Genomic DNA, 19,764 nt, shown 5'->3' on the forward strand with positions numbered 1-19,764 from the left:
TGACTTCTCATTCCAACTGGCTTCAAAATCCACTCTTAGAATCCGGGATCTTTTATGCAGAAAAAGGACTTCTCTTCCAGTTCGACTCCAAATTAACTATCCCTTGCAAAAGAATGTAGCCAGCGTTCCCCAAGTGTCCTCAAACAATTGCTGCAGCTTCCACAAGCCGGCCATGGGACAGCAAGTCCACCAACTTCAATTCCACCCACCTTCTCCTCCTAAACCCGGTACGCAATCCTACAGCCCCGCCCCCGCAGGCGACCAATCAGAGAGTATAAAGCCAGCCGGATGGGGCGGGTCTATCTTGGCACTGATGACAAATCGCTTGCCTTAGACATCGGGGGCGGAAGCGGAAAAGAGCCGAAAGTCCGGGTTTGGCCTTAGGTTCCGCTGTAGGGGATGTCCCGCGCGAATGAGTGAGATCTTAGGGCCTAATCTACCAGCAGAATTAGGCGAAGAGACCCCGACAAGTACCGGAGGGAGGAAGCGCGAACCCTAAAGAAAAGAGCAGGCGGGCGGGCAGCTGCGGGGCAGAACCGGAGCGTACCGGGTCTTCGGAAGCCGTCCTGGTCGGCGCCGCTCTCCAGGCCATGGTGCAGGCGGAGCTCTGGGCGATCCCGAGGTGAGGGAGCGGCTCCGCCGGGGATTCCACTGCAGTAACCAGGTAGACGCGGGCTGCAGAAGGGAGGATGCTGCTCGCACTGCTCCCCGGTAGAACCCTGAGAGGCCGCAATTGCAGCAGAAAGCACAGCTCCGGCCAGGGCGGCGGCTTGCCCTTTTGGTGAAGTCGCCCGACGGCTTCTTCTCCGTAGCATGCGGGTTGACAAAATAATCAGTGAACAGGGCTCCTCATTACAATCTCCTTCGAGCTCTTTTTCCTTGCCACTCGGAGCTGATTTATGCGAAAAGATGCCTTGCACTTGTACCTGGAGGAACTGGAGACAGTGGATTCGACCTTTAGCAGTAGTCATCTACCTGGTGTCCATAGTGGTTGCGGTTCCCCTGTGCGTGTGGGAATTACAGAAACTGGAGGTAAGAGGGCCCTGCTCCATCGCCTCTACCTTTTCTTCCACCCATCCAAGTTTGGGAAAGAGACACTCTTCCCCCATTGTTACCCTGGTTACCCGGACTTAGTATCCTGAAAACCATCCATGTCTGATAAATGAGCCCAGTCTTACCATATAAACCTGTCTGTTCTCTTGTTCACAGTTCTTCAAAGTATCTACAGGTGGTGGGACCAGTTGGGGAAAATGGGATATATTAATGTAAGGACACTGTTTAGCAAGTATTCATCAGTTATCTGAAAATAAAGTAATTTTATTACTAAAATCTGATCTCTTCAGATATTGAACTTCCTACCTTAAAAACTATTGAATTTTTTTTTCCTTTGAGGTAGAGTCTCAGTTTGTCGCCCTCGGTAGGTATGAGCTCTGACGCTACAGCAACCTCAAACTCTTGGGCTCAAGCGATTCTCTTGTCTCAGTCTCCTGAGTAGCTGGAACTGCAGGCACCTGCCTGCCACAACGCCCAGTTGTTTTTAGAGGCGGGGTCTCGCGCTGGCTCAGGCTGGTCTGAACCGGTGATCTCAGGCAATGCACCCGCCTCCGCCTCTCAGAGTGCTAGGATTACAGGCATGAGCCATCGCGCCTGGCCCTATGTATTGAATTTTATTAGCTTTTAACTAGTTTCCTGAATTAAAGTGTTATAGCTGGTATAACTTTGTTCTGTGTTTTTACTTCTGAAATAAGCTGTTAAGCAACAAGGTTTTTGCAAAAAGTCCCCTGTATAATTTTTGATGTCACATTCTTATTGTGACATCAGTAAAGTACTACCAGCTGGAAGGTAAATACTTAACTAAGATATACACTCTATAAAAACTGTCTAGTGAACTTTAAAAATTTGAATTAGTAAAAACTACAAACACCTATTTTAAAAGAACTATGACAAGACCGGCTATTTTAGGCCCTACTTTATTGTGGAAATGATTTTTACATAGTTAAACAAAATGTAATTAATATGCATTTGCCTTCTATTTTTTCACCAAATTATTTTTTATTGACTTTCCCATACTGGCACAGTCCATATAGTTGTTTTCAATGTAATGAAACATTAAGCTCCATTAAATATTTCCCATTTGTTAGATATTTACATTATTTCCATAATTTGTCTACTAAAATTCAGGTATAAACATTTTTTTAACACTTTTTATTTTTTTTAAGTCATTTGTACATAGATCGTAAATACATTTATGCCATTATGGGATTCCATGTGTTGATTATTTGTACAAATTGGCATGCTTACATCCTACTAATCAACATAGCTTTCACCTCTTTTACCCAATTACAGCATTAAGACATTTGTGTTCTACACCTGAGAAGTATAAACATTTTAATACAAATAGGGTTTTCTTACTTTGAAGTATTTTCCTTGGAGTATGGTATAGGAGCAGCTTTTAAGATTAATAGTGTGCATAATATCACCCCAGTTTAGGACTTCTCTGTTTCAACTATAGTTTTTAAGTGCCCCCAGCTTTTAAGAAAATTTTTATTCTGCAGTCTCCACTGCTGACGCTTTGAGCCAAGTTCTCAACATGCCCTGCCAGGACTCTTCTCAACACAGCAGAGTAACCAGTTAAAACATAAGTCACATTATGTGTTTCATCTTCAATCACTCCTAGTCCCAGGGTAAAGGCCAATATCCTAACTGTGGCCATCAAGGCCCAACATCTTCTGACACCACTCCCACCTGATCCTCCCCTCACTTTTCTTTCCTCAAGTCCTAGGCTTCCACCGTACACTGGCTTTGCTCAAGCATGCCAGGCATGCTACCTCCTTAGATGCCTTGTACTAAAAGTTCCCCCTTCATAGAATGCCCTTTCCTCAGATATTATTCTTATTCCTTTACATGCTTCAGGTCTTTACTCAAATGTCACTTGACTACTATATTTAAAATTGCAAGCTTCCCTTTCTCTGTTCTTCATATTCCCTTCCCTACTTTATTTTTCTGCATAAGACTGACCACCACCTACCACAGTACATATTTTGCTCAGTTTTCTTTCCCCGTGTTTCTGCCCACATGACTGACACTTGAATAAATGACTGAGTATACTATATGGTGAGAGATATAAACATGGTATCTAATCTTCGTGGAAGTTAGCCATGGAGACAGAGGCAACCAACAAAAACAAATTGATCAAATAAAATTGCAAACAAAATGCTATGGAGGGAACTAAAAGGTCTGAGAAGTTAACAGGCACGGCACTCTTAACTGCACAACTTAGAAGATCACTCGACCTGCTATGGAAAATTAAGCGGGAATGAAGAGAAGTTAGAAAGCTTGTGTGGCAGTAGAGAGGTAGTAGGACTACAGTGATTTATGGCCTAGATCAAGAAGTAGACATAGAAAAGTGAATATTAAGTGCCAAGTGAATAGGACTTGGCAGTAGATTGAATTGAGGAGGAGAAGCAGTGAGAGAGGAAGAAATCAAAGATGATTCTCAGGTTTTTGACTTGAACAAGTGATTAAATGATGGTGCCAGTTGAGATAGAAAATTGAGTATTAGGGACAGGTTTGAGAGAAACTGGGTTCTGTTATGGATATCTTGTTTAATCAGAGACATTCAAATAGGCATGTCAAATATGCAGTTGGATATGCAAGTCAAGAGCTTAGAAAGATCTGCAGATATGTGGGAGTTTATCTTACTCTGCACAAGCTGCCATAAGAAAATACCATAGACAGGGCGGCGCCTGTGGCTCAAGGAGTAGGGCGCCGGTCCCATATGCTGGAGGTGGTGGGTTCAAACCCAGCCCCGGCCAAAAAAAAAAAGAAAATACCATAGACTGATTGTCTTAAACAATAGAAATTTATTATCTCGGGCGGCGCCTGTGGCTCAGTCGGTAGGGCGCCGGCCCCATATACCGAGGGTGGCGGGTTCAAGCCCCGCCCCGGCCAAACTGCAACCAAAAAATGGCCGGGCTTTGTGGCGGGCGCCTGTAGTCCCAGCTACTCGGGAGGCTGAGGCAGGAGAATCCCTTAAGCCCAGGAGTTGGAGGTTGCTGTGAGCTGTGTGAGGCCACGGCACTCTACCGAGGGCCATAAAGTGAGACTCTGTCTCTACAAAAAAAAAAAAAAAAAAAGAAATTTATTATCTCACAGTTTTGGAAGCTTGTCCCTTGCCCACTTATTAGAATGGCAGGATGACCAAGTGCACTGTTTAAACTGTTTCTTTCACTCTTGGCTGAGCACGCATAATTGAAGTCAAGTAGGTTAAATGCACTTATTATGGCACATTGCGCTGTAGTGTATACCTTTTCCCATTCATCCTTATGCCCCAAATAGCTATTCTGTCAGTTTGGCTCTCTTGCTTCAGGAAAATTAGGCCCAGACACTCATTAGTGTAAGTCTCCACTCTTGTTTTGAAGCATTTGGCTAAAGGAGAGTTAACTCCTAGATGCTTGTCTTTAAGGGTTTTTTCTTTCCTCTCTTCTTGCCTTACGTTACCTTAGAAAAAACCCACTTATCTCTTCCTCCTCATTTTGTGAGCCAAAAAAAAACTCATGGCCAATAAGTTTAAGGTTAATAGGCCAGGCATAGTGGCTCATGCTTAAATTCCTAGCTCTCTGGGAGCCTGAGCTCACAGATTGGAAACCAGCCTGAGCCAGAGCAAGACCCCCATCTTTGAAAATAGCCAGGTGTTGTGGTGGGCACCTGTAGCCTCAGCTTCTTGGGAGTCTGAGACAAGAGAATCACTTAAGACCAAGAATTTGAGTTGCTGTTAGCTGTGACTCTAGAGCACTCTACCAAGGGCAACAAGTGAGACTGTCTCAGAAAAAAAAAGTAAGGTTAATAATGTCTTTATATCAGTGTCTCAATTTGTAATAAATTAAGATAAATATAAAATTAAAATGAGTGTAATAATAATATGTACAGATACGTAGTGTTATGTTATTATAAATTGTACACACATAAAATAGGTTAAATTTCCTATGCTTATGGCTTTTATAGAGCTCAAAAATCAAAACTATAAACCAATAATTAAAATTACTGACATTAATATGAAGAGATAATTTTTTTTCTGAGACTAAATTACCACCTGCACTGTAAAAATTGATACTAACTCTGTATGGTACAGGATTTTTGAATTGGTATGACTATACCATAATGACGTAATTCTCTGGTCACTTGTTTTGTGATTATTTGAAAAACTTCTTTACAGCACAGTGAGGATGCCTGGTCTTCATTAGTCACAATCACATTGTCTTTTTTTTTTTTTTGAGATGATCTCATTTTGTCACTCTCAGTGGAGTGCTGTGGCGTCACAGCTCACAGCAACCTCCAACTCCTGGGCTTAGGCGATTCTCTTGCCTCAGCCTCCCAAGTAGCTGGGACTACAGGCGCCTGCCACACCACCTGGCTATTTTTTTGTTGCAGTTTGGCCGGGCCAGGTTCAAACTTGCCATCCTACTCACTGAGCCACAGGCGCCGCCGCACATCGTTTTTTTTTTTCTTAAGTCTACTACCAGGTTCTACTTTTTAGAACTAAGGCAATAATAAAAACCATTAAACCAATAACATTAAAATGACTTAGGAGGGCTAGACACAGTGACTTATGCCTGTAATTCTAGCACTCTGGGAGGCCAACACAGGTGGGTTGCTTGAGCTCAGGAGTTCAAGACTAGCCCGAGCAAGAATAAGACCCTGTCTCTAAAACTAGCTGAGTGTTGCTGCAGATGCCTATAGTCTCAGGTACTTGGGAGGTTGAGGCAAGAGGATCACTTGAACGCAAGAGTTTGAGGTTGCTGTGAGCTGTGACACCAGAGCACTCTCCTGAGGGCGACAAAGTAAGACTATCTCCCTTCTCCACCCCCCCAAAAAAAGGACTTAGCAATACTATTCTTTTTATTTATGTATTTTTTTTGTAGAGACAGAGTCTCACTTTACCGCCCTCGATAGAGTGCCATGACGTCACACGGCTCACAGAAACCTCCAGCTCTTGGGCTTACGCTATTCTCTTGCCTCAGCCTCCCAAGCACCTGGGACCACAGGCGCCTACCACAATGCCCGGCTATTTTTTTGTTGCAGTTTGGCCAGGGCCGGGTTTGAACCCACTACCCTCGGTATATGGGGCCGGCGCCCTACTCACTGAGCCACAGGCACCGCCCAGCAATACTGTTCTTAATGATCACCTTATAATAGAGAAGATCTAAAATATGCTTATACTATTATTTTTCCATGATCATTTTTGAAATTTTGCTTTCCATGGTTTCGGTGACATGTGGTCCACCATGGTCCAAAAATATTAAATGGAAATTTTCAGATATAAATAATTCATAAGTTTTAAATGACTCTTATTACAATATATAATTATTCTGTTTTATTATTAGTTCTTGTTAATATGTGTGCCTAATTTATAAATTAAACTTTATCATAAGTATTATATGGAAAAATATAGCATATGTACATAAGGGTTAGAACTATGTAGTTTCAGGCATTCACAGAGAACACATCCTCTGAGGATAGGGGAGGACTGCAGTCCTCAAATTTTAAATGAAATTAAGCAAAGCCAAAACCAGACAAATGATCAAACATTCCTTTTATTTTTTTTCTTGTTGAAATTGTTATTGGGATTGAGCTGAATCTATAGAAAAAGATTGGAAAGTATAGACATCTTAACATCTTTGTATCCTCTCCACAAACGAGAACTATCCCTCCACTTATTTAGACTATTTTTTATTTCTTTCATTAGAGTTTATAGTTTTCTTCTGATAGATACTGAGATATTTTACTAGATGTATACCAAAGTATTTCATTTTGGGGGTGCTAATGTAAATGGTTGCCAAGTCATTTTAACAGTGAAGCAGTAGAATGCTTCTAGGAACCTAGAACTGGGTTAGAGTTTTGTTTTTGTTTTACTTATTTTTAGAGACAGGGTCTCTGTCACCAGGCTGAAGTGCAGTGGCACAATCTTTGCTCAGTGTAACCTCAAACTCCTGGGCTCAAGCAGTCCTCCTGCCTCAGCCTCCCAAGTTATTGGGATTACAAGTGGGCACCACCACAGACAGCTAAAACATTCCTTTTAGAATCTTCACCTCCACACATTTGCTTTCCATTTACTACTTTGATTAATCCCCATCATTTTTTTTTTCTTTCTTTCTTTTCTGTTTTTTTTTTTTGGACACAGACTCTCACTTTGTTGCCCTGGGTAGAGTGCCAGTGGTACTCAAGGCAACCTCAAACTCTTGGGCTTAAGTGATTCTCTTGCCTCAGCCTCCCAAGTAGCTGGGACTACAGGCACCCACCACAATGCCCAGCTATTTTTTTGGTTGTAGTTGTTGTTGTTTGGCAGGCCCAGGCTGGATTTGAACCCGCCAGCTCCGGTGCATGTGGCTGGCGCCCTAGCTACAATCTACAAGCATTGAGCCAGTGTTTGCAGTTGGGTCCTGCACCCAAAAGATAATGCCATCTACCTTATATTGTGCCCATTAAATGAATCCCAAGCATTTAGCAAGTCTTTGGTATTTGCTTTTCAAGTTTTCTATACATTTTATTTTTTTATTTTTTTGAGACAGAGCCTCAAGCTGTCACCCTGGGTAGAGTGCTGTGGCATCATAGCTAACAGCAACATGCAACTCCTGGGCTTAAGCGATTCTCTTGCCTCAGCCTCCCAAGTAGCTGGGACTATAGGCGCCCACCACAACGCCTGGCTATTTTTTGGTTGCAGCCATCATTGTTTGGCAGGCCGGGCTGGATTCAAACCTGCCAGCTCAGGTGTATGTGGCTGGCACCTTAGCCGCTTGAGCCACAGGCGCCAAGCCAAGTTTTCTATACATTTTAATGTAGAAATTCATTGTTATAAAAATACATTTATTTTCCATACTTTTTGTTTTTTACTGCTTCAATCTTTGGTCATGGTGTAGGAAAATAGGTCTTGTTTAAAACAGTGAGACTAGGGGTTATGGACTTCAGATCTTCCTTTTAGACGCATGGCCTTCTAGATTCTTGAGTCTAGGCTTTTGACTGAATTCAGACTTCACAGAATAAATCCTTTTAACAAAGAGATTTGTTCTGTTAAATTTGGATTTGGTCAAGGGGCCTCACTAGGGAACTAGAAGGCCCTACGTGGCCATGAGGCTTCAGGTTTCCCACCCCTAAGGCTCAGAGGATCCCTCTGCCTCAGCCTCCTGAATAGCTGGGACTATAGGCACATGCTATCACATCCGGCTAATTTTTCTATTTTTTGTAGAGACAGGGTCTCACTCTTGCTCAGGATGGTCTTGAACTCCTGACCTCAAGCAGTCCTCCCGCCTATGCCTCCTAAAGTGTTAAGATTACAGGTGTGAGCTGCTGCACCCAACCTCAGATCTACTTTAATTATCAACTGCTCAAAAACCCCTCAAATATCACAAATAAATGCCCATTTTTTTCCTCTTAAAAGAAAAAAAAGGTTTCCACTCTTACAGGCAGATTACAAATTAGCATAAAATTCAGTCCTAGGGCCCCCCAAATAGAACAGAGATTCAATAAAGTTGTTTTTATCAGAAAGCAAGTACATGGATTACTTCAACTCTTTTTCAAGGTGAGGTGGTTCAAAGTGTATTTTTAGAAATTGGGCTTTAAAGGATAAAATATGGGACTCAGCACCTGGTTTCTCAGTGGTTAGGGCACCGGCCACATACACCAAGGCTGGCAGGTTCAAACCCAGCCCCGGCCTGCTAAACAACAATGACAACTGCAACAACAACAACAACCAATAGCCAGGTGTTGTGACAGGTGCCTGTAGTCCCAGCTACTTGAGAGGCTGAGGCAAGAGAATCCCTTAAGCCCAAGAGTTTGAGGTTGCTGTGAGCTGTGACACCAAGGCAGTCTACCGAGAGTGACATAGTAAGACTCTGTCTCAAAAAAAAGGATAAAATATTGATCAGATAATGATGAAATTAGAGATTTTTTTTAAATAATGATATGCTGAGTTGATATGATTATATATTAGAAGGGTAGTATATATAAACACAATTTGGATAGTAGTATAGCAGTACCTAACAGTTGGTGTGGGATGGTTAAAAGAGATAATGCACATAGAGAATTCAGCAAGCTATCAAGCAGATATTCAGCACTCAAATAAATGTTCATTGTTTTCATACCTGCAAGAGTTTACCTAGTAAAATGTTTAAAATTTGAAGAAAATGTAGGTAGATTTTTAACTTTACCAGCCATAAAAGCAAATGAATAAACCATAAAAAGATTTCTAGATTAGACTTGCAGAAAATTTTGAAACTTCTGTACATCCCCAAACACAATAATCAAATATAAAAGATACATAATAAAATGACACAATGTTAACATTTCTAATGTATAAAAAGCTGTTATGAGGAAAATGGTCAACCCATAAGGAAAAGTAATACTCTCTCCCTCCACAAAAACACAAGTAGGTTGTTTATTTTAAAAAGAAATAAAAGTGAACGCTATAATCATTTGATAAATACTGTGCTTAATTAGTAGTCAAATAAATGAAAGTTTAAGAAATAAAAATATTCAGCCAGCTGTGATGGTGGCTCAGGCCTGTAGCACTTTGGGAAGCCGAGGCAGGAGGATTGCTTGAGCCCAGTAGTCCAAGACTAGCCTAAGCAAGAGTGAGACCCTGTCTCTACTACTAAAAGTAGAGAAATTAGTGAGGCATGATTATGTGCACGGTAATCCCAGGTACTCAGGAAATTGAGGCAGGAGGATAGCCTGGGCCCAGGAATTAGAGGTTGCAGTGAGCTATGATGATGCCACTGTATACTAGCCAGGCTACAGAGCAAGGCCCTATCTCCAAAAAAAATAGAGAAATTTTATCGAGCTCTTTAGTTTTAATATCAGAATTTATACTAATGTGTTACTCTGTTCTTAAGGTTGGAATACACACAAAAGCTTGGTTTATTGCTGGAATCTTTTTGCTGTTGACTATACCTATATCTCTGTGGGTGATATTGCAACACTTAGTGCATTATACACAACCTGAACTACAAAAGCCAATAATAAGGTAAATCTTAATATATTTTGATTCTCCTAGTGTTGTGTTGGCTTATTTCACAAATATGACATAAAATGTTTTTATGTTTTGCTCTCCAAATAGGATTCTTTGGATGGTACCCATATACAGTTTAGATAGTGTAAGTATTTCTCATTTTTATTTCATTAAGATGTTTGATGATAGTAACTATACTTACAGAATGCATAGGGTAATGAAAGCATGTTACTGAGAATGAAGAGTCATACTAATAAAGGAAAGTAAAAAGACTCACTTGTTTTTAGTGGTAATAAACAATATATTTTGTCATTAGTATAGTGGTGAATTTTTTAAAAAAGAATATGAAGTATTATAGAAAATGGAAAATGTGGTTTTTTTAATTTTTAAAAACCCATACTTGTTTTCTTTGTTTAATCTTTTTTTTTTTTTTGAGACAGAGTCTCATTCTGTTGCCTCAGGCGAGTGCCATGGCGTAATAGCTCACAGCAAAATCTTGGGCTGAATCAATCTTCTTTCCTCAGTCTCCCCAGTAGCTGGGTCTACAGGCACCAGCCACAAAACCCAGCTAGTTTTTCTACTTTTAGTAGAAATAGGGTCTCACTCTTGCTTAGGCTGGTCTTGAACTCCTGAGCTCAAGCAATCTACTCACCCCAGCCTCTAAGAGTGCAGATTACAGGTGTGAGCCACCTCACCTGGCCTTTTCATCTTTTAAACTTTCAAATCAGTAGTCCTTAGTCCTTTAAAGAATATACTATTTTATATTATATTATCAGCTTTTTGGGCGGCGCCTGTGGCTCAGTAGGGCGCTGGCCCCATATGCCGAGGGTGGCGGGTTCAAACCCAGCCCCGGCCAAACTGCAACAAAAAAAAAAAAAATAGCCGGGCGTTGTGGCGGGTGCCTGTAGTCCCAGCTGCTCGGGAGGCTGAGGCAAGAGAATCACGTAAGCCCAAGAGTTAGAGGTTGCTGTGAGCCGTGTGAGGCCACAGCACTCTACCCGAGAGTGGTACAGTGAGACTCTGTCTCTACCAAAAAAAAAAAAAAAAACAAACAAAAACCTTCAATATATTATATTATCAGCTTTTTAATTTAAGCTTTTTTTTTTTCATGGCTTAATTTAAGCTTTTTATATGGAATAAAACATTTTTAAGCCTTCCCTAAGTGGATACACATTCAGTTGTTGTAGATGACTACTCTAATTTGATCAAATATAAAGAAAATATCTTTAGCATCATTTTCTACGATCATATTAAGAATAATTTCAGATTATATTTAAGAACTCAAGTACTAATTTAGCTTCTCTCTTTATATTTATTCTTTACTCCCCACTTATCTTTTTGTTTACCAATATCCAAGATGTTTATTACTTTTAAAAATTCATTTCACAGATTGTCTGGTAGCCCTCATAATGATAAATTCATGTAAGTATTTGACAAGACGTCTCAAGTTTAAAAATTAGCTTATTGTGAGTACCATAAAGTGGAATGGAAATGCATTTTATCTTAGCTGCAACTGTTTTTAACATCTGTGCTTTTTCATAGTGGATAGCTTTGAAATATCCCAGCATTGCAATATATGTGGATACCTGCAGAGAATGCTATGAAGCTTATGTCATTTACAACTTTATGGGATTCCTTACCAATTATCTAACTAACCGATATCCAAATCTGGTATTAATCCTTGAAGCCAAAGATCAGCAGAAACATTTCCCTCCCTTATGTTGCTGTCCACCATGGGCTATGGGAGAGTAAGTATGTTTGGCTTTAATTCTTTTGTTTTTGTTTTAAGCAAGCAAGAGTTTTTTTAAGTAGCAGTAAGCTCTCTAAAAGGCAGTGTGTTTTAAGTATTATTAGCAGGACAAAAAAGTATGAGTCCCTACCATGATGTAGGTCATCATCAAGGTTGAGAGCTAACAACACTTTTTCATAATCCACCTAATATAGTGTTTTTTAAATTATTCATCCCAAAGCAGTTTTGGATCTCTTTTTCCTGGAATGGCCATCACAGCTGTCACTGTATGAAGTCTGACAATTAAGTTTGTGAATTCAGCTGGGCGAAGTGGCTCACACTTGTAATCCCAGCACTCTGGGAGGCCGAGGCAGGAGGATCACTTGAGCTCAGGAGTTCGAGACCAGCCTGAGCAAGAGCAAAACCCTGTCTCTACTAAACTGTCCAGGCATGGTGGCCAGCACCTATAGTCCCACCTACTTGGAAGTTTGGGGCTGGAGGAAATTGACTTACAAAAAAGTTTGAATTCCTCCTAGCAAAAGTGCTTTGAAGGGTGGTCTAGGCGCTGATGTTGACGCATAGCTTCTCAGGGGGGGGGGGGAGGTTTAAAGGTGACCATAATGATATTCAGGAGTGAGGTATGCAGTACTTTTTCTAGGATGGGTTTTCAAACTTAATTGTCTGACCTTTTATATCTGATAATTAATAAAGCTATTGCTCTTTAGAATAATGCAGCATAATGTTTTGGGGGATTTTTTGGAGATTGGATCTTACTCTGTTACCCTGGGTACAGTGCTGTGTTGTCACAGCTTACAACAACCTCAAACTCCTGGGCTCAACCAGTCCTCTTGCCTCAGCCTCCCAAGTACCAGGGACTACAAGTACCTGCCACAAATGCCCAGCTGTTTTTTTCTATTTTTAGTAGAGATGGCGGTCTTAAACTCCTAAGCTCAGGCAATCCACATAGTCTCCCAGAGTGCTGGGATTACAGGTGTGAGGCACCGCACCCAGCCATTGTTTTACTTTTAAGATACAAATGCCATGGCAAGTTTGCAGTTGGTACGTGATAAAGCTAAGTCTGCCTTTTTGTTTTGTTTTGTTTTTTGAGACAGAGTCTTATTACGTCGCCCTTAGTAGAGTACCTTGGCTCACAGCTCACAGCAACCTCCAACTCTTGGGCTTAAGTGATTCTCTTGCCTCAGCCTCCCTAGTACCTGGGACTACAGGCACCTGCCACAACGCCCGGCTATTTGTTGTTGTTGTTGTTGTTGTTGTTGTCCTTGTCCTTGTTTAGCTGGCCCGGGCTGGGTTCAAACCCGCCAGCCTTGGTAAATGTGGCTGACGCCGTAACCACTGTACTGCGGGCACCAAGCCTAAGTCTGCTTTTTATAATCTGATTTCTGCAACATAATTAGTAAGCACAGTTTTCTTTTAATGAATATTCAATTTTATATAGATAGTTCATGGGGGAGGGGAAGTACTTTACCTAGACACTGTGCATTTATACTTCTATATAAATAGATAGATGTTTTCATAAAACAGTACTTATCTATATTATTTTTACCCTCTTGTTTTTAAAATTAACACAGTTTGAAAAATACCATTGTAAGTATTTACCTTGAATTGCTTATGCTAGGTTTTAAGTTTTATTCAACTTTGTAAGTTAGTGGCAAATTGTTTTCTGAAGCATGCCAAATTACTATTCCATCATTATTAAAAAATAGTTGAACCACAACTATTGAACCACATCCTCACCTACATTTGGAATTACCCAGACAACTTTGTTTATCAATAGGCTGTTAAACCAGGGGTGTCCAATTTCTTTCCCCTCTGTTGCACATTGAAAGAATAAAGAGTTGTCTTGGGTCACATATTAAATATGCAAACACTAACAAAAGCTGATTAGCAAAAAAAAAAAAAAAAAAGATCTACATATTTTTTGTGATATCTGACAACACAGATAAGCAAAAAAGGTTCACAAAATCAGCATGTGGCCTGCAGGCGACAGGTTGGACACCCCTGGTGTAAAGCATTATATCACTGTGGTCTTAATTTGGATTTCCCTGATTAGTGGTACAGTTAAACATCTTTTTGTGTTTATTAGTCACTTATGTTTCCTTTTCTGAGGAATGTTATGTTTTTTCTCTCTATTTTTTCCTAGAGACAGAATCTCACTTTGTCACCCTTGGTAGAGAACCGTGGCGTCATGGCTCGTAGCAATCTCCAGCTCTTGGGCTTAGGCGATTCTCTTGCCTCAGCCTCGAGTGTAGCTGGGACTACAGGTGCCTGCCACAACGCGCAGCTATTTTTTTTTGTTGCAGTTTGGTCAGGGCCGGATTCGAACCCGCCACCCTTGGTATATGGGGCCGGCACCTTACCCACTGAGCCACAGGCGCTGCCCAATTTCTTCTCATTTTTTAATGGGTTATCTGTCTTCTGGAGTTACAACGGCTTTTTAAACATGTAGATACTAATTCTTTGACATGTTAAAAATATCTCCAGTTTTTGGCATGTTTTGTCACTTCTTTTGTTGTTGTTGCACTTTGGCCGGGGCCAGGTTTAAACCCGCCACCCTTGGTATATGGGGTCGGCACCCTACCCACTATGCCACAGGGGCTGCCCCTGTTTTGTCACTTTTCTTTTTTTTTTTTTTCCTTTTCTTTTCTTCTTTTTTTTTTATTGTTGGGGATTCATTGAGGGTACAATAAGCCAGTTACACTGATTGCAATTGTTAGGTAAAGTCCCTCTTGCAATCATGTCTTGCCCCCATAAAGTGTGACACACACTAAGGCCCCACCCCCCTCCCTCCATCCCTCTTTCTGCTTCCCCCCCCATAACCTTAATTGTCATTAATTGTCCTCATATCAAGATTGAGTACATAGGATTCATGCTTCTCCAATCTTGTGATGCTTTACTAAGAATGATGTCTTCCACTTCCATCCAAGTTAATATGAAGGATGTAAAGTCTTCATTTTTTTTAATGGCTGAATAGTATTCCATGGTATACATATACCACAGCTTGTTAATCCATTCCTGGGTTGGTGGGCATTTAGGCTGTTTCCACATTTTGGCGATTGTAAATTGAGCTACAATAAAGAGTCTAGTACAAGTGTCCTTATGATAAAAGGATTTTTTCCCTTCTGGGTAGATGCCCAGTAATGGGATTGCAGGATCAAATGGGAGGTCTAGCTTGAGTGCTTTGAGGTTTCTCCATACTTCCTTCCAGAAAGGTTGTACTAGTTTGCAGTCCCACCAGCAGTGTAAAAGTGTTCCCTTCTCTCCACATCCACGCCAGCATCTGCAGTTTTGAGATTTTGTGATGTGGGCCATTCTCGCCGGGGTTAGATGATATCTCAGGGTTGTTTTGATTTGCATTTCTCTAATATATAGAGACGATGAACATTTTTTCATGTGTTTGTTAGCCATTCGTCTGTCATCTTTAGAGAAAGTTCTATTCATGTCTCTTGCCCATTGATCTATGGGATTGTTGGCTTTTTTCATGTGGATTAATTTGAGTTCTCTGTAGATCCTAGTTATCAAGCTTTTGTCTGATTGAAAATATGCAAATATCCTTTCCCATTGTGTAGGTTGTCTCTTTGCTTTGGTTATTGTCTCCTTAGCTGTACAGAAGCTTTTCAGTTTAATGAAGTCCCATTTGTTTATTTTTGTTGTTGCAATTGCCATGGCAGTCTTCTTCATGAAGTCTTTCCCCAGGCCAATATCTTCCAGTGTTTTTCCTATGCTTTCTTGGAGGATTTTTATTGTTTCATGCCTTAAATTTAAGTCCTTTATCCATCTTGAATCAATTTTTGTGAGTGGGGAAAGGTGTGGGTCCAGTTTCAGTCTTTTACATGTAGACATCCAGTTCTCCCAACACCATTTATTGAATAGGGAGTCTTTCCCCCAAGGTAAGTTCTTGTTTGGTTTATCGAAGATTAGGTGGTTGTAAGATGTTAGTTTCATTTCTTGGTGTTCAATTCGATTCCAAGTGTCTATGTCTCTGTTTTTGTGCCAGTACCATGCTGTCTTGACCACTATGGCTTTGTAGTACAGACTAAAATCTGGTATGCTGATGCCCCCAGCTTTATTTTTATTACTAAGAACTGCCTTAGCTATACGGGGTTTTTTCCGGTTCCATACAAAACGCAGAATCATTTTTTCCAAATCTTGAAAGTACGATGTAGATACTTTGATAGGAATGGCATTGAATAGGTAGATTGCTTTGGGAAGTATAGACATTTTAACAATGTTGATTCGTCCCATCCATGAGCATGGTATGTTCTTCCATTTGTTAATATCCTCTGCTATTTCCTTTCTGAGGATTTCATAGTTTTCTTTATATAGGTCCTTCACCTCCTTCATTAAGTATACTCCTAGGTATTTAATTTTCTTTGAAACTATGGTGAAGGGAGTTGTGTCCTTAATTAGCTTCTCATCTTGACTGTTATTGGTGTACACAAAGGCTACTGACTTGTGGACATTGATTTTATATCCTGAAACATTACTGTATTTTTTGATGACTTCTAGGAGTCTTGTGGTTGAGTCTTTGGGGTTCTCTAAGTATAAGATCATGTCGTCAGCAAAGAGGGAGAGTTTGACCTCCTCTGCTCCATTTGGATTCCCTTTATTTCCTTGTCTTGCCTAATTGTATTGGCTAGAACTTCCAGCACTACGTTGAATAGTAAAGGTGACAGAGGACAACCTTGTCTGGTTCCAGTTCTAAGAGGAAAAGCTTTGAGTTTTACTGCATTCAGTAAAATATTGGCTGTGGGTTTGTCATAGATAGCTTCAATCAGTTTTAGAAATGTGCCACCTATGCCTATACTCTTCAGTGTTCTAATTAGAAAAGGATGCTGGATTTTATCAAATGCTTTTTCTGCATCTATTGAGAGGATCATGTGATCTTTATTTTTGCCTCTGTTAATATGGTGGATAACGTTTATGGACTTGCGTATGTTAAACCAGCCTTGCATCCCAGGGATGAAGCCTACTTGATCATGATGAATGACTTTTTGGATGATAAGCTGTAATCTATTGGCTAGGATTTTGTTGAGAATTTTTGCGTCTATATTCATGAGTGAGATTGGTCTGAAATTCTCCTTTTTGTTTGGGTCTTTTCCTGGTTTTGGTGTCAGGGTGATATTTGCTTCATAGAATGTGTTGGGGAAGATTCCTTCTTCCTCAGTTTTTTGGAATAATTTCTGCAGGACAGGAATAAGCTCTTCCTTGAAAGTTTGATAGAATTCTGGAGTGAAGCCATCTGGACCAGGGCATTTTTTAGTTGGAAGCTTTTTTATTGTTTCTTTGATCTCAGTGCTTGAAATTGGTCTGTTCGGGAAGTCTATTTCTTCCTGGCTAAGTCTAGGGAGAGGGTGTGATTCCAAATATTGATCCATTTCCTTCACATTGTCAAATTTCTGGGCATAGAGTTTCTGGTAGTATTCAGAGATGATCTCTTGTATCTCTGTGGGATCAGTTGTTATTTCCCCTTTATCATTTCTGATTGAGGTTACTAGAGATTTTACTTTTCTATTCCTCGTTAGTCTGGCCAATGGTTTTATTTTTTATTTATTTTATTTATTTTTTCAAAAAACCAACTCCTTGTTTCATTAATTTTCTGCATGATTCTTTTGTTTTCAATTTCATTGATCTCTGATTTGATTTTGGATATTTCTTTTCTTCTACTGAGTTTAGGCTTAGATTGTTCTTCTTTTTCCAATTCCATAAGATCTCTTGTGAGATTGTTGATGCGCTCTCTTTCTGTTTTTCGAATGTAGGCATCTAAAGCGATGAATTTTCCTCTCAAAACTGCTTTTGCAGTATCCCACAGGTTTTGGTAGCTTGTGTCTTCATTGTTGTTATGCTCAAGGAAGTTAATGATTTCCTGTTTTATTTCTTCCTGCACCCATCTGTTATTCAACAGAAGATTGTTTACTTTCCTTGCCTTTGGGTGGGGTTGAGCATTTTTGTTAGAGTTGAGTTCCACCTTTAGTGCCTTATGGTCTGAAAAGATACAAGGTAAAATTTCAATTCCTTTCATTCTGTTGATATTTGTTTTGTGTCCCAGGATATGATCAATTTTGGAGAATGTTCCATGGGGTGATGAGAAGAATGTATATTCTTTATCTTTGGGGTGGAGAGTTCTATATGCATCTATCAAGCACAGTTGTTCTAGGGTCTCATTTAAATCTCTTATATCTTTGTTTAATTTCTGTTTAGAGGATCTGTCCAGCTCTGTAAGAGGAGTGTTAAAGTCCCCTGTTATGATGGTATTATCAGATATCATATTGCTCAGACTGAGTAAGGTCTGCTTCAAGAATCTGGGAGCATTTAAATTGGGTGCATAAATATTTAGAATTGAAATGTCTTCTTGTTATAGTTTTCCCTTGACCAATATAAAGTGACCATCTTTGTCTTTTTTGACTTTAGTTGCTTTAAATCCACATGTATCTGAAAATAAGATTGCAACTCCTCTTTTCTTCTGAATTCCGTTTGCCTGAAAAATTGTCTTCCAACCCTTGACTCGGAGCTTTAATTTGTCTTTTGAAGCCAGTTGTGTTTCTTGCAGACAGCAAATGGACGGCTTGTGTTTTTTAATCCAGTCAGCCAATCTGTGTCTCTTCAGTGGGGAATTCAAGTCATTAACATTTATTGAGATAATTGGTAAGTGTGGAAGTATTCTATTCGTCTTATTTTGTGAGAGTCCATTGCTTAGTTTTATCTTTTGCATCAGTGTGGAGGTTAGGTTCTGTCCTTTGATTTCTGAGTTCTTACTTTGCTGCTGATCCATTGTGGTGGTCAGTGTACAGAACAGGTTGAAGTATTTCCTGTAGAGCTGGTCTTGTTGTGGCGAATTTCCTCAATGTTTGTACATCCGTAAATGATTTGATTTCTCCGTCAATTTTAAAGCTTAGCTTAGCGGGGTACATAATTCTGGGCTGGAGATTGTTCTGTTTACGTAGATTAAAGGTAGATGACCATTGTCTTCTTGCTTGGAAAGTTTCATTAGAGAAGTCTGTGGTCACTCTGATGGATTTGCCTCTGTAGGTCAACTGGCGCTTACTCCTGGCAGCTTGCAGAATCTTTTCTTTTGTCTTGACTTTGGACAGGTTCATCACAATGTGTCTTGGAGAAGCTCGGTTAGAGTTGAGGCGACCTGTGGTCCGATAGCCCTCTGAAAGCCGTGTGTCAGAATCTTTGGTGATATTTGGGAAATTTTCTTTTATAATATTCTCTAGTATGGCTTCCATTCCTCTGGGGCATTCTTCTTCCCCTTCTGGAATTCCTATAACTCGTATGTTGGAACGCTTCATAAAGTCCCATAATTCTGACAGTGAACGTTCTGCTTTCTCTCTCTTCTTTTCTGCCTCTTCTACTGTCTGAGTTATCTCAAGAACTTTGTCTTCTACCTCTGAAATTCTTTCTTCTGCATGGTCTAACCTGTTGCTGATACTTTCCATTGCATCTTTAAGTTCCCTGATTGACTGTTTCAGTTCCTTCACCTCTGCTATATCCTTTTTATATTCTTCATATCGTTCATCTCTTATTTGATTCTGTTTTTGGATTTCCTTTTGGTTATTTTCCACTTTATTTGCAATTTCCTTCATTGTTTCCATCATTTCTTTCATTGTTTTCAACATGTGTATTCTAAATTGCCTTTCTGTCATTCCTAACATTTCTTTACAGGTGGAATCATCTGCAGTAGCTACCTCATGGTCCCTTGGTGGGGTTGTTCTAGACTGGTTCTTCATGTTGCCTGGAGTTTTCTGCTGATTCTTCCTCATGAGTGATTTCTTTTATCTGTTTCCTTGCCCTAATTTTCCTTTCACTTCATCTTGCTCTTTAAGTTCTCGTGCCTGTGGACTAAGGGTTACAGGACCAGAAGGGTGAGAAGGTTGAAGAGCAAAAAAGGGATGAAAGAAAGGAGGACTGAGTGATACGAAAAAAAGAAAGATAGAGAAAGGAGAGGGGGTGGGTATAAGGAATATTGACCAAAAGAAGAGATGCACAGAAAGAGGGAGACAGAGCAATA

The 19,764-nt window shown here is 40.2% G+C and overlaps 1 protein-coding gene across 1 annotated transcript in view; it reads left to right on the forward strand.

Moving 5' to 3' along the window:
* Window positions 1–352: 352 nt before the first annotated feature.
* TMEM184C (transmembrane protein 184C) overlaps window positions 353–19,764 on the forward strand; it is a 35,121-nt gene continuing 15,709 nt past the window's right edge. Inside the window, exons 1-4 of the mRNA XM_053582391.1 lie at window positions 353–1,032; window positions 9,888–10,018; window positions 10,112–10,148; window positions 11,546–11,751. Coding sequence (XP_053438366.1) covers window positions 814–1,032; window positions 9,888–10,018; window positions 10,112–10,148; window positions 11,546–11,751 — 593 coding nt within the window. The 5' untranslated portion in view covers window positions 353–813. The remainder of the gene's footprint in view (window positions 1,033–9,887; window positions 10,019–10,111; window positions 10,149–11,545; window positions 11,752–19,764) is intronic.

Source organism: Nycticebus coucang, chromosome 1, assembly GCF_027406575.1.
Source record: "Nycticebus coucang isolate mNycCou1 chromosome 1, mNycCou1.pri, whole genome shotgun sequence".
Lineage (NCBI taxonomy): Eukaryota > Metazoa > Chordata > Mammalia > Primates > Lorisidae > Nycticebus > Nycticebus coucang.